General features: G+C 32.9%; 1 protein-coding gene across 2 annotated transcripts in view; it reads right to left on the reverse strand.

The window, feature by feature from the left end:
- Nucleotides 1-1,865: 1,865 nt before the first annotated feature.
- Nucleotides 1,866-16,409, reverse strand: part of LOC114324179 (glycerophosphocholine phosphodiesterase GPCPD1) — a 47,226-nt gene continuing 32,682 nt past the window's right edge. For both annotated transcript variants that reach the window (XM_028271933.2, XM_028271932.2), the window contains one exon: nucleotides 1,866-7,539. In XM_028271933.2, coding sequence (XP_028127734.1) covers nucleotides 7,168-7,539 — 372 coding nt within the window. In that variant the 3' untranslated portion in view covers nucleotides 1,866-7,167. The remainder of the gene's footprint in view (nucleotides 7,540-16,409) is intronic.

Below are 16,409 nucleotides of genomic sequence, written 5' to 3' on the forward strand. Positions count from 1 at the left end.
GAAAAATCGGTTTGTCGAAAAGTAAAAAAAAATTTTAGGGGGGGCAAAGCCCCCTTATAACGTACGGCTATGAAATATAGATAACAACCTACTCCCTGTCCGGTCGAGTGTACCTGCCAAATTTCATGAAAATCGGTCAAGTGGTTTCGGAGGAGTTTGGCAACAAAGCCTGCGAAAGAGAATTTTATATATATATAGATTATGTATAAAAATCAAAGTTTCAGGATTTTTGCTGTGGTGCTGAGTACTGAGGGATGTGGGTTTCGTCCAGCGGAGCTCCCAAGGAGAGGAAAAATCCCAGCTAAACTTGGCGGAGGCTCTAAAGCTCCATTTGAAACAGATAAAGAGCACCTAAAAGCTACCGTTTTTTTCCCCACTCCTTGACACTTTGGAACAGGAAATTGAAAATAGGCTGCAGGAAAACAATGTGGATGTACTTAACCAACTGAGCCAATTGTTGGGAAGACATGAAGTAGTGGAGGAAAGCATCAAGTTTGTTTCAAAATACTACTCTTTGGATGAGGAGTTACTTTTCTGCGAAATGGAAATTTTTCATAACATGAAAGAAATGAGAAACAAAACAGTTGAAGAAAAATCGTTAGTTTTTGTGGACAAGGCTGTAAAAAATGTCTTGCCCATGACGTTTGAAATATTCAGGCTATTTTTCACGATACCACTAAACTCGGCTGGGTGTGAAAGGACCTTTTCATGCTTGAGAAGATTAAAAACCTACACCAGAAACGTTAGCGGCCAGGAAAAAATGTCTGCATTGGGGCTTTTAGCCATTAAAAGGAAAATCCCAGTCGATATTGAAAGTGTCATTGATGTATTCAGTATCCGGAAAAGGAGACTTCATTTAAGTTAGATTTGAATCCATCACCTCTAAAACACACATTGTTACTCTTATCTTACTAAAATACTATTGTAAATAAAAGATTTGAATTATTGTATTGAATTTAAAAGATATAGTAGACCTGTATCCAGTAGAATCCTAGGTTGATACACAAGATTGGGGCAGATATTGTAAAAAAAAATCTAAAATCAGGATGTGTACAGCTAGTGTGTATAGTTATAAAAAAAATAGTGTATAAATTGCATTAAACCCTTCTATTTTGCATCAAAATTTACAAAAATTTTCCCCCAAACTCCCCGGTAGGTTTTGCCACTCCAATGAAATTCGTGAAATGACGCCTATGTATGGATCTGAACTTTTTCCACGCTCAAATGGACTACACTCTATATCTTCTTATTCATGTGTCCTCTTCGCATCTTATCATTTCTCATCTATTCTTCACACTCTTTAGAGTTTAAATACCTACATTAATAAACTATGTAATACCAGGAAATGCATAAAATACTAAAAGCATAAAATATATTATCAGGAAACTATTTTCTCGTCCTGTAATGTACCTATTTATACAGGGTATTTGGTAACGAATTGGCCATACCTTATTAGATTCCTGAGGCTAAAATAGGTCGATTTAGCTAACTTACTTTAGTACGAAAGTTGATAACCGAAATATACAGGGTGTCAAAGTTAAACTTTTATTTTATTTATTTTTGAATATTTCATGACAGGCATAGGATAACAACACAAAATATGGTAAGCGGGCGTTTTTTGGGACAATAAATCTAAATTCGCCACCAAAAAGTATGTATTACCCAGAGGGCGCCACATACGTCTTTCACGCGCTCATAATCAACTTTCGTACTAAAGTAAGTTAACTTAAATCGACCTATTTAGAGCTCGGGAAATCTAAGGTTAAGCTATGGCCCATTCGTTACCAAATACCCCATATATAACTCTATACTTTTCATGAATGAAAAGAGAATAGATAGAATAGAATTTGTAATAAAAGTTAATACTCCCTCAATAATCTTTAATTAATATCACTGTTTGCTTTGTATAAATATCTTGAACAACATTATAACTCTTTAAATATTTCTAAAATACTTTAAATGTACAAGAAAAAATTTAGATATTATAAAACGTCGATGTGTGGGAAAAAGTCAATTATATCGTCGACTGTATGTTATATTGACACACGTTGAAAATGTCTAAATATTTTGCAACACTGATTCTTCATATTGACAAGTTTCTGCTTGCCGCATGTAACTTTCGATAAAACTCGGCTGTGATCTACGAAATTAATTCGCTATAATATTGTTGTGAGTCGCATACCCCTAATTGCGGCCCTGTGCATCAGAGAGTCCAGAAGTCTCTCCTAGAGTCTTCTCTAGTATTCTCCAGAAGTCCTACAAAGTCCAGAAGTCTCTCCACCTCCAAAATACTCAACGAACTGACTTACAGTTCGTTCTGATTATATAAGCATAAGCAAGCAGCGGCTGGCTTTGACTATTACTATTGGGGATTCTAAGCATCAGTGTAATTTCTTATAAGCGATAATTATTAATGTTTCATTATTAAACACAAAGGCAAGCTAAAAATCACCTAAAACTTGTCGATAGGTGGTGCGAGATTTGGAGAGTAGACTAGACGTCGCAACCATAAGATGCGCAAACAATTTTCATTCGCTAATTCCTTCATTGTTCATGCCTTAGACAAGGAAAGAGAGAGGACGGGTAACACTCATTTAATAGACGTTCAAAAAGTGAAGCCAGTTTGGAGTTTGTTTGCCACCAAAAACATGGCGGTCACATCAAATATAACAATGGGTTGCCAGTGGTGGGTGTTCGTTGAGGGTTAAAATGTCATAAAAAAAGAATGTGTGTGTACTTTCTACGCACGTAAGAAGTTATACTTCTATTATAATATACCCTAACTTCATATTATGATTTCAACGAAATCAATATACCTATCTACTAACAGTTCTTTTTGTATTGTATTTAAATATTAAACTAATTTTAGAAAGAACAAAAAGAATACCAAATATTAAAAAAAAAGGATATGACTTTGTCAGGATTCGAACAGGGGACCTCTCGATCCCTAGACGAATGCACTACCGATCAGCTACCACCGCTTTTGTATTTAGTCGATCATTTCTCGGACAGAATTACAATCACGGTGACAGATACATTAATTGAAAATAGACATTTTCAATAATAAGGAGGAAGACAGATCCACAGACATAAAAATTATAATAAATATATTTACTAAAAACACTAATAATATATTTATTCTTTTCGCGCACACCTTATTTGCGATACATAACCTAAAATATGTAGCAACTAATACTATACCGTCGGTGTGCGCATGCGCCAGGCAATGTAAAAATTCACCCTCGTGGATCCATATGGTGACAAGGTTAATAGAAATTTTGTCGAGTTTCAAAACAATTTTATAAAATTATATGAAACTTCTTTAAATACAACTAAAATTGTTCAATTACAAAAAATAAAATTGTCTTTGAATGCATTCAGTTGCATTATAAATCTTAAAGACCATGTTTTTTAACGTGATCAATAAATCATATATCTACTTTGTAATAGAATCTAAAATTTTAAAATATTTGAATGTTAGAATTTATTTTAGTACACAACGAATATCAGAAATTATAGATCCTCTTAGGATGTATTTCAAATTTATCCTCATCTAAAATTCGTAATAAAAACATATGTACAGTCACAATCACTGAATAGTTTACACCTTTATTTTTATATTGTAATACTGTAAAATCGCAGTGTCGTACGGATTTACTAAATGTCAAATTGCTTGTAAAAAATTTTAGTGCGTATTGAAAAATAAAATAAGAAGCACTCCGCCGAAAGGCACTCCGCCGAAACAGCTGTAGTCACTTAGATATAATAAATTTTGTGGAAGTATAGAAAACAAACGTTTTCAGTTTTTTATTGTTAGATAAAATAAGAAGCTATTAAAAGCGTCCAAAATGCCGTTTATATCACGCGCAAAACCAAAAGTAATTGCCAAACTCAATTTTATTTAAAAAAAAATGCCGTTTCTATACTTTCCGTTTTGTTAAATTTTGTAAAATAGATTTATTTGATTTTGATTTTTTAATTTTAATCAACCTATTCTGGGTCCGCCACTGGTAACGTCACTTTGATGTAGAAGGTGCGTTTAAACGAGGTAAAAATTCAAAAAATTGGCCACTGGATATTAAAGGGTGCAAACTATTCAGTGATTGTGACTGTACGTATTATTTTTAAAAATTTTAATATGAGCAACTTAATAAACATTTACCGTACACAAATTTTTCATTTTAAATACATTTCATTTTATCATTTTAAATACTCGATCCATCACAATACCCCAAAGATACGTCGCTGATTAAAATCTCTGGTGGCGGTTTGGCTTCACTTTTGGTCATAGGATTACTCGTCCTCTCTCTTTCCTTGTCTAAGGTTCATGCAATAAGATCATCCAAAACCAAAAAAGCAACTGGACCAGACAACATGTCAGCTGAACTCTTAAAAATGACAAAAGGATCACATTAATGCTCTTGTTAACCCATTCGCGTGATGTGGTTACTTCAGTCAGGTACCGTTCACGCGCCAGCGAGTGATACGGTTGCTTCAGTTAGGTGCCGTTCTACAAAACGGTTCCTAACAGAGTTCCATCCTCTTTAATCGGCAGCGAATGGGTTAAGCTTTTTAATGACGTGTATACTATTAATGAAATACGTGAGGAATGGCTTAACTATGTTTTCATAGCAATTCCGATGAAGCAACGGGCAAAAAGATGCGACGAAGACAGATTAACTAAAAGTCTTATAAGTCAGGAAATAAAATTCGAAATTATGTATCATCTGAGCTTTTTAAGTTGGAAAAATAATGCATAGCAGAGTGGCGAAATACTCGACAAGGGAAATCTAAATTGCATTTCACGTCCTGTCATTCACCGTGATAATAATTTTAGCGAACTATTTCCTTTAATATCCACCAAAGGTGAATAAAGTATAAACCAAAAGAAAAGAAAAGATGGTTCAGATACAACTACAGTACAGAGCCTCTACTATGTGCTTACACGTATTTCGGAATAATCGTTTCCTCATCGGAGCACCTGGGTAGAGGCACTGAACTGAAATCAAATCCTTTCATCTTTTCCGGGTAATTATCAAAATAATTACCAAAGATGCTACTAGCACCATCTATGAATCAAAAGTCTAATAAGCCAGGAAATAAAATTCGACATTATTTATCCTCTGAGCTTTTTAAGTTGGAAAAATAAAGCATAACAGAGTGGCGAAATACTCGACATACTGTTATGCTTTATTTTTCCAACTTAAAAAGCTGAAAGGATAAATAATTTCGAATTTTATTTCCTGACTTATTAGACTTTTGATTCATAGACGGTGCTAGTAGCATCTTTGGTAATTATTTTGATAATTACCCGGAAAGGATGAAAGGATAATTACCCGGAAACGGTTATTCCGAAATACGTATAAGCACATAGTAGAGGCTCTGTACTGTAATCGAATCTGAACCATCTTTTCTTTTCTTTTAGTTTACAGGTTAACTAGTTTGATGTTTGATCACACATTAAACATTTTTATTAGCATTTTTCATAGAAGAATAAGAAGAATACGCAGTGTCGAACAACTATTCTGATTAGCTGAAGACTAGGACCGACTGGCTAATTAATTGTTAACGTTAGCCGGACCTAATAGGGTTTTCCAAGACTTTGACGTTTATGATACCGCTGAGAGCCAAACTGTCAAACATTGTGCTTGTTTATATTTGTACCACATTGTGTTTTTTAAGTTTTTTACCTTTAATAGTTTTTTAGTTGTTTTTTCCGAACATTTTGTTGTTGATTTTATGTAGTTCTTAGTTGTGAAAGTACTTGAACGACTTGATTTAGTTCTAAGCAGTGAATAAGTAAACCTGAATAAGTTGTTGGTAGACAATATGCATGTTGCTGGTTACAAGCAAAAGATTGGCAAAATAAATAATATAGATTCATTTTCCTGCAATGAGTCTGATTTAACCTACGGTGGAGCAAGATTCCAAGCGTAAGTAACATGGACACAGTTAGTTATTTAGCATTTATATAGGACATTTTATAACATTTAACCATTGTTTTTGTCTCTCGGATGATAACTTATTTAGTTTAGTGTTATGCTTAAAATGTATAGAGTAGTAAGGACGACGAGAGACGGTTCCCCAATAGGAAGACGATCAGTGGGAAGACCACGAAAACGATGGAATAACAACTTACTGGAGGCACATTGGAAAACAGAGTCATGTCTACACAAAAAGAAGAGGAAACTTAAAATGTAGAATTGAGGGTAACCAATAAAACTGAACTTTTTCAATACACAACAGGAATGAGGCATATTATCTTTTGAAATTAATGCTTCCAGTGAAAATGTTAAATTAATCCTTGTACAAAATAAAATTACAAAGAAACGTAACTAAAATGATCTACAGCACATTAAGAACAGACTACCATTTATGTTTGCCGCCCAGCCGCCATATTGACTTCATTTTGACAGCACGTTGGGCACCGAAAAAAGAAGAACAGATATTTTTTGGAGGATCATATCGTCAGCAGAGATATGACATATAATGGTATCATACAACATAGAGCCGACGATATAGCATACGCTAACTTAATGATCAATCCCAAATATAAATAAACCGAGTATACTATAGTCCGTCCCACCTTAACTTTACAGTATAGTGTGGTATAGGGAACAACACCGCATTTTTAGCGCGGTGATGCCGATTTTATCAAAAAGAATTTGTAATTGAACATTACGAGATTAAATTAAAACTGTTTTAGAAAGACAATCTATAATTTCAGGATTCGTATGCCTTTAAGTTTATTTGATTTACTATTATTATTACGCATATGAATCCTAAAATTTTAGATTGTTTTTCACAGCCTAAAACAGTTTTAATTTAATCTCTCTAATGTTCAATTACAAATTCTTTTTGATAAAATCGGCATCACCGCTCTAAAAACTCTCATAAGGACTGCATTGCCTATGTTCCCTATACTCTAAAGTCAAGGTGGGACGGACTATAGAATAAAAGTAGTTGAATTAATCAAAATACATTAAAGCTCATTACCTTGAGTTTAGTACGTTTGTTCTGGTAATCCAACTTGAAATGCAATGATAAAATTTTGTAAGTAAACTTAATTCATCAAATTCAACGTTTAATATTAGCTAGATTTTTCCTTTTCATTGACATATTTGCATTTAATTTTTTTTGTTTTGGGTATTTGTTTCTTCTTGTAGCCTAACCCAACTTTTTGATCTCGTCTTGTTCAGAAAGACGACTCTCTAGAGACTCCAGAGAAGTGGCCGTCGATATCTTATCGCCCAACTGTCCTTTCACCATATGGAAATCCAGTACAGGTTCTTTGATGATGGCTTGTGGGGGTGGACTTTGCGGCGCTTCTGACGTTGCAGCAGCAAGACGAATTAGTTCTTTTTGCGACTCTCTCGCTTCCACCATGAAGATGCTTTCCTTTTTGTCCGTGTTGTTGTACTCGTGGATTTTATCGTAGATGACTCCGTGAAGGCCGAGCTGTTTGAGGAACTTGATGGTGGCAGGGTCTGCGTTTTGGTCGCCCCAACAGAAGAGTATAAGGCCAGCACCATGTTTAACCTAAAATAATATAATGTTAGACTATTATTGTATTGCATGTCAAATAAAATAAAATAAGTAGGCATATGCCAAGTTTGTTTAGCCTGAATCCATTTATTTTGTCTGCAAACAAAGCCGTATAGGTACTGAAATACAGTGTAGAAGTGTAAATATTTTATCTTATATTTTTAAGTCTCCTGTATTCGCGGTTTGCAAGTTCTTGGAAGGGATACGAGAAACGATCGTGCGCGAATAGCGGAGAAATCTTGCAACTTTCTTAAATAATTCATATTGTCAATTGAAATTGTCAAATTGACGTATATTTCATACCTACTGTCATTGAAGAAGAAAAATTATATGTTGCTCACAATATTGATATGATATGCAATTATTATATAAAAGTATATTTAATTAATTGTATTTTGCTTGCAGTACCGAATTTTAATAACTAATTTTATTTAGTACATACAATTGTTTACCTTTTAATAACATAACCTAAATCTTGCTTTTTCTTATAATTTTTTTTGGGCTACGGCCTTGATAATTATCCAGCAACCAGGACCAATATGATTGGCCAATATAATTAAAAGTGCGAAAAAAGTTGCCGAGCTATGAAACCAGGTGTCGTTTTTCCGAACTTGCACGGTCCCAATATAATTTTTCTTGATTATTATTACGAACACGAAACGAGCGTCCGTCGACGCCCACAGGGACAGATGGGTGGAACCAATCGACGGGTGGCGGTGAGATGATTGTGTTTATTTTGAATCGCCCTTAAGACATAAAAATAACATTAGAGCCCTTTGAATCTTAATAGGTTAGTTCTCAGAGGAAAGCGAATTAAACCATGAGAAGAGGGAGATTATCTGTAAGATTTTTATTTAGCGTGGGGGTTCGATAGGTAGTCAATTTTAACATCAGGACCTCGACGGACGTGTTATTTGGGATAATCGAAAAAGACGCAACTTGGAGACGCTTTAAGACGGGTATTATGACAAGCCGGTTATAATATTCATTAGACGCAATTATTTCCAAATACATTTCGTCAACTTAATAGTATCTATAATTTATTTGTCTATTTTATTGAACTGTTAAGACTCATACGGACTTTTATTACGATTGTCTTTAACGAATCCTACACATATGCCAAGTTTGTTTAGCCTGAGTCCATTTATTTTTTCTGCAAACAAAGCCGTATACTGAAATACTGAAAAACGCGTGGAATAAGAACCCTAATTTTTTATTGCAGATTCTTGTTCTACAAAACATTCTTAAAATGTATGTATTCCATAACTTAAACATTAGTTTGCAGACTTCGGATCTACACTCTGGACCAAAATTAACCGACCACCTTAAAAATGGGTTATTTTTGATGTCTTATATCTCCTAAACCTGTTGTCCGATTTAAGTGATTTTTTTAATATGTTATAGCCTTATTCCTTGACAATATCGTTATAATAATATTGTTGCTAAACACATACATTTTGATTGTATACCGGGTGTACGAATCAAACTGTGTTTTTTTCTTAAAGTTTCCATCACCCTGTGGAATATTCTAGCATTTGTAGAATACTGAAATTAAAACCTAACTATAGCCTCATGCTTTCTCAACATTTTATTGTTTGATTGATTCGGTTATGTTGGATAATAAAAAAGTTAGTTACTTCAACAACTAGACATGTTCTTCATCAATACACGGTGTTTTTAAATAAGTGCGACAAACTTTAAGGGGTAATTCTGCATGAAAAAATAATGACAGTTTGCTTTATAAACTTATATCCGAAAATGCTTTGTTTCCGAGATAGGGGGTGTTGAAATTTTTCTGATAAACTGATGATTTATTTATTACTTTAAAACCGGTTGAGACATGCCCATGAAATTTAGTGAGTTTTAATACGTAGTTATTGCACATTTTTTTGGCATACAATTAAGCATTTCATATTCACCATTGGCGCGCATACGGGTAATATGATGGCTCATATTACCCGTATGCGCGCCAATGGTGAATATTAAATTCTAAATTGTATGTCAAAAAATATGCAATAACTGCGTCATAAAACCCACCAAATTGCATTTGCATATCTCAACCGGTTTTAAAGCAATAAATAAATCGTCAGTTTGTCAGAAAAATTTCAACACCCCCTATTTTGGAAACTAAGCATTTGCGGACCTAAGTTTATAAAGCAAACTATCATTATTTTTTTATGCAGAATTACCCCTTAAACTTTGCCAAATATTTTTAAAAACACCCTGTATTGATAAACAACATGTCTAATTGTTAAAGCACCTAACTTTTTTATTATCCAACAGAAGCGAATCAATCAAACAACAAAATGTTGAGAAAGCATGAGGCTATAGTTAGGTTTTAATTTCAGTTTTCTACAAATGCTAGAATATTCCACAGGGTGATGCAAACTTTAAGAAAAAAACACAGTTTGATTCGTACAACCCGGTATACAATGAAAATTTACCTGTATAGCAACAATATTATTATAACGATATTGTCAAGGAATAAGGCTATAACATATTAAAAAATCACTTAAATCGGAAAACAGGTTTAGGAGATATAAGACATCAAAAATAGCCCATTTTTAAGGTGGCCGGTTAATTTTGGTCCAGAGTGTATATAGGTTTTCTGTGATTACATCGTCATCTATCACGAATCAAAAAAAAAATCGGATAATAACACTTGCTCACTTTTTGACGTAGAATCCTAATCAACAAATGAAAAATGTGGTTGTCCATTTAAAATTACAAAGCTGTCTCCCGCTTACTTCTAAAGAGTGAAAGTGTGGAGTCGTGTTTGGGGCCATTTGATAGATTTTTAAAAAAATATTAAATATGTGTTTTGGTTTTTCATTTGGAAGTGTATTACTTGAGATCTTAGACGTTTCTATAATTTACCTTAAGGCCATCGGTACATAATTCTCAAATATTTTACGGCTATCCCTACTTTTTCTGTCTTTACACGGCAAATTACGTGTAGTAAAATTCACACTGGTATGGATATGTAAACATTACTAGAATGTCATTCTACTTGACAATGCCATCATTAACTTTAAAGAAATGGCTTTTGAATGTTCTTGGATAATTGTTATTTGTATAATTGCAAATTATTAATTCAGTTAATAAATGTGATAATTTTTTCACTAACTATGTATTCAGTAATTGTAATAATTTATATGTACAACAAAAACGAATACTCAATCGAGAAAAGAGGAAAAGTGTTAAAGTGATTTTTTAATAATATATTGTTACTATGGAACGTTTACAATTTTTAACATCTTTAACAAAAAAATACTTGGATCACAGAATATATTCTGATGCATTATCTGCTTGGATCTTCCATAAATAATAAACAATAAATAACTTTTATCGCCAACCGTCACTAAAATCATTCATTATTGTACTCATTTGCCGCCATTAGCGGCAGTAAAGTAACACTTTATTGTACTGAAAGAAGAATTTTACTTTACCTGCCGCGATTAATCAAATTAACCGAGATTGAATGTAAGTGGTGGATGGCAGTAATCGATTATTTATTTGAGTGAACTTAAAATTTATTTACTTTAATTATTGAAAATATTGTACACAATTTACGTTATTATTAATTAAATTTATGCCAAAAAGTGAAATTCTGTAGTATTTTGCAATTATATTCATATAAAATTAATCAAAATTTTACCAATTTAGTAATTATTTAATATTGATAACTATCTATCGATTAAAAATCGAAAGCGGCATGCAGAAGTCACCTGTCATCACTGTCATATTTAAAAAATTTAAATTGAAAATTGTATTTATTGTAATAAAAGTGTTAAAACGAATATCAAATTATAGTACAGTAGTGCTGCTCTGTAAATGGAAGAAATTACATGAACGCCACCTGAAATACGCAAGAAATCGTTAGAGGCAGTTTCAGAGCTTCTCCCAGCAAAATCCATCGAAAAATACAATAGGCAATATGACATATTTGAAGCATGGCGTGAAAAAAATTGTATTACAAATTATAGTGAAAGTGTTTTACTAGCATATTTCTCTGAATTGCCTAAAGAATATGCTCCATCGACTATGTGGTCCTATTATTCAATGTTAAAGGCAACTTTGACCACAAATAAAGACATAGATATAAGCAATTATAAAAAACTTACAGCTTTTTTGAAACAAAAAGGAAGGAATTACATTCCCAAAAAATCAAAAACCCTGCCGCAAGAAGAAGTGCTAAATTTCTTATTAAATGCACCTGATAACGATTATTTTTAATGATGAAGGTAATTCAACAAAAATAAAATTACTATTATACATTATATTGTACGTAAAGTTCTTTTTCATATCCTTGAATCTACCATGATTTATGTATAATGTCTTTTCATTTGATGTCAATTATTTTTTTTTACATTTTTTACTTGCCTATTTGTTCTTTTTATACCTATTATCGGCCGGGTCTAGCAAGTGGTTGCGTAGGCTAGCGGTATGTGTACCTAGCTACGGACGTGTAAGTACTTGGTTCGAATCCCCCGTAAGGAAAACTTTTTTGTTTAATATTAATGGTTATTGACATAGACTATTATAAGGACTAAGTACACACACTCTTTTTTCATTAGAAGGATATAATTAAGTAAGTGTTAAGTAAGTGTTAATGTTTTTTATGATTGGCGATAAAATTTTGTATGCACCACGTCAGTAAATACTCTTTACTTACTTGGTACATAAATAACTATTATATATTATAAGTTCACGTCATAAATCAATTATTTATCAAATACACTATCAATATTATTTAATCAACAACTCAAAATATTCCCGATGCCATGTCAAATATTTGAAACTGTCACTGTCTTGTCATCATATTCTATTTGACTCAGTGCGTTGTATGACAAAGATAGCGAATGTTCGATTTGGAAAATATCACTACGGACATGGTGTCCATTGTTTTCAAATCCTGAAAAAACTAATAAATATTTTTAAAAAATGTAAACGCAGAATGAAAGACTAAATTATTATCGAGGGCCGAAAGTCCCTTAGAATAAATAAAAAGTTTCTTTTGAATGAGATATTTGAAATTAAAAATCACACTACATTTTCTCTTAGTTTTTCACCCCTGTAATTTATTAAAAACATAATAGAAGTTTTCAGGGACTTTCGGCCCTCGGTAAGAACGTAATTTTTCATTCTGCGTTTAAATTTTTCAAAAATACTTATTAGTTTTCTCTGGATTCGAAAAAAATGAATCCCCATTTGAATAGCATTGCAGCCGAAAATACGTACCCATCCCCTTAAGGTATAATCATAAATAGTTTTTTCCAATTATAGCGCCATTTATCAACAATTCGAAAAAATGTCTCGAATAAAAGTTACGTATTTTTGTGTGAAAACGTGGCGTTTTGAAGACTGGGCATCTGACAGGAAAGTAAAATGTCGCATTGAGCAAGCTGGACAAGCTTTCGTAAAATTCAGGAAGCTACTGACCTGCTCAAAGTTCTATTTTCAACTGAGACTTAGGTTTACTAAGGCTAAGGCTCCACGGGCGACAAATTTACGCTAGCAGTAGCCGTAAAACGAATTTAAGGTTCCGCGGAACGGAATAGGAATAGTCGAACTGAACCGTCTACAGGACTTGTGCGTAGTCGGTTCAGTTCGGCTATTCCTATTCCGTTCCGCGGAACCTTAAGTTCGTTTTACGGTCTACTGCAGTATCGTCGATGCTGCTATATGGCGTAGAGGTATCCTAAAGATACCATGGACGGCGAAAGTCACAAATGTAGATGTCCTTAAGAGAATCGACCAAGAATGCCAACTTTTCGAAACCATCAAGAAAAGGAAAACGGCGTATTTGGGTCACATCATGCGAAACGAAAAATACCAGTTCCATAAAAGTTAATGGAAAATGTGATCGTTAACATCCATTAGTGGATTTGCATCTGAAGAAGAAGATTTTTGTGCATAAGGAATCCAAATCTTTGGATTCCTTATGCACATGGGGGTTCCTATTTAAGATTTTAAAGTTACACTCACTCCACCTCCAGGGGGGAGTGTGGAGTCGTGTTTAGTGTCATTCAATAGATTTTTGAAAAATCTTTTGTATTTTTCAGTTTTTCGATCAGATGTTCATTTCGCGAAATATTCGATCATCCTGCTACTTATGACACAACCTGTATAACAATAAAAAGGGCATATAATGTTTAAACAAAAAATAACAATAAATGCAATACAAAGGTAATAAATTTCCAGTAAGAAATAAAATTTGGCTAATTTGTTAACTTTTTAATCTACTTCTTTTTTCTGGTGCTATTTGGCCATCTTTGGAAAATATTGGTCACAAGGCACATAAATTTCAGGAAGTCTTTGATTGGCTAGACTTGGCTTTAATAGGGATAAATCTCCTTCCTGTTTCCACCAAAGGTTCATATTTCCGGTTCTTTTATACAGGGTGTCCCGAAAAGATTGGTCATAAATTATACCACAGATACTGGGGTCAAAAATATGTTGATTGAACCTAACTTACCTTAGTACAAATGTGCACATAAAAAAAGTTATAGCCCCTTGAAGTTACAAAATGAAAATCAATTTTTTCCAATATATCGAAAAACCCCCTAAACTTTTGTGTATGTTCGTATTAAATTATTGTTAAAGTATTATTAGTTAAACTAGTCCTGTCGCCAGGGGGGGTACAACGGCCTCCTTAATTCAGATGGATTTACCCAAGTTTTTTTTATATATTTTGACCCGCAGAATACGAATTTTTTGGGTAACAGTTGATCCGGATGTCGATAAGATTGTTATAGACAAAGAACTTGAGGAATTACAAAACAGTGATTTCTCGCAAAACAAAACATCTTTTTGTATTTTATGGGTCATTCTAGGCAAAAAATGCTCTGACAAGTTTTTTCGTAGGATGCATAGTTTTCGAGATAACCGCGGTTGAACTTTCAAAAAATCGAAAAGTTGCAATTTTTGAACCCGAATAACTTTTGATTAAAAAATAAAGTAGCAATTCTGCTTACCGCATTTGAAAGTTTAAGTCAAAATATATCGGTTTTGATTATTTGCATTGCTAAAAATTTATTATTTTATCGTTAAACAAAGCTATAAACACCTAGTGCGTGAGTGATGTTTTCAATGATTTCTCATTTAAAATCGAACGAGTAGGTAGAGTAGCTACAAGTGCAAGCGATGCAATTTCTACGTAGCATGCGTTAAAACGCATGTATTAGGCACGGGAAACACTATGTGTTTATAGCTTTGTTTAACAATAAAAAAATTAATTTTTAGCAATGTAAATAATCAAAACCGACTTTCAAATGCGGTAAGCAGAATTGCTACTTTATTTTTTAGTCAAAGTTATTCCGGTTCAAAAATTGCAATTTTTCGATTTTTTGAAAGTTCAACCGCGGTTATCTCGAAAACTATGCATTCTACGAAAAAACTTGTAGGAATATTTTTTGCTTAAAATGACCCAAAAATACCAAAAGATGTTTTGTTTTGCGAGAAATCGCTGTTATGTAATTCCTCAAGTTCTTTGTCTATAACAATCTTATCGACATCCGGATCAACTGTTACCCAAAAAATTCGTATTCTACGGGTCAAAATATATAAAAAAAACTTGGGTAAGTCCATCTGAATTAAGGAGGCCGTTGTACCCCCCCTGGCGACAGGACTAAACACGGTGTTTTTAAAACCTTTTTGCCTCTCAATACTTTCTCGAAAAGCCAGTTTTTATAGAGATATTTTGAATATTTGGTAAATCCACCACCTATTTGTATATGATTAAGTAGGTACGATTATAGAGACCTGGTAATAATATGAAAAATCTATAATTTACATTTTTATAATATGAAAATATACTAAGAGGCAAAAAAGTTTTAAAAACACTGTGTTTAACTAATGGTACCGCAATAAAAGTTTAATTGGAACGTACACAAACATTTGGGGGTTTACAGGAACGAACCCCCATACATTTTTATGTAAACATATTAAAAAAGAAGCCGCATCTCGATAAAAACTGGTTTATCGAAAAAAGCCTAAGAGGCAAAAAGTTTTAAAAATATTGTGTCTAACTATTGGTACCACAATAATAATTTAATTGGAACTTACACAAAAGTTTGGGAGGGGTTTAAGGGAACAAAACCCCATAAATTTTTTATGAGGTGCACAAGTTTCACTATAATTTTTTGTTAAGATGTTCCTGCTATAAGAATGCCACATGCTTATTTTCAATACAAAATATCTAATAGTTTTCGAAATATTGGAAAAAATTGATTTTCATTTTGTAACTTTAAAGGGCTATAACATTTTTTATGTGCACAATTGTACTAAGGTAAGTTAGGTTCAATCAACATATTTTTGACCCCAGAATCTATGATTTAATTTATGACCAATCTTTTCGGGACACCCTGTATATTGTCTAATATTTCAACTAATAATACATTCTTGTCTTGGATTGGTAAAAGCTCTAGATTGAATATCGATTTCATCAAAATCATTCTCAAGAAAACATTTTTTTCCAGTTTCCTCATTCATTTGATGGCAGTTCTCGAATTTTTTCAGGAAAGATTTTTCTTCCTGGAGCATGGCAGAAACTTTCGTTTTCAGATTTTCTACAGCTAAGTTAGCAATATTATGAGTACTTGAACATCCACACTTTTTAAAACATTGTTATGTTTCTTCATAATGTCTATGATATTATTTTTAAATTAGTGTCTTATGGGTAATTTTACTAAATAGGTTTTATTATTAAATAATAATAAAAATTATTTATAAATTCCGTGTTATAAATTTGATAACAATAATTCGTTTTTTAGTGTAAAAAGATCAAAGTGAGACATAAAAGTGAAACAAACGCCATGCTGTGTTGATATCATTGACCTTGTTATTTAATGACTTTAAAACCG

This window comes from Diabrotica virgifera, chromosome 1 (assembly GCF_917563875.1).
Source record: "Diabrotica virgifera virgifera chromosome 1, PGI_DIABVI_V3a".
Lineage (NCBI taxonomy): Eukaryota > Metazoa > Arthropoda > Insecta > Coleoptera > Chrysomelidae > Diabrotica > Diabrotica virgifera.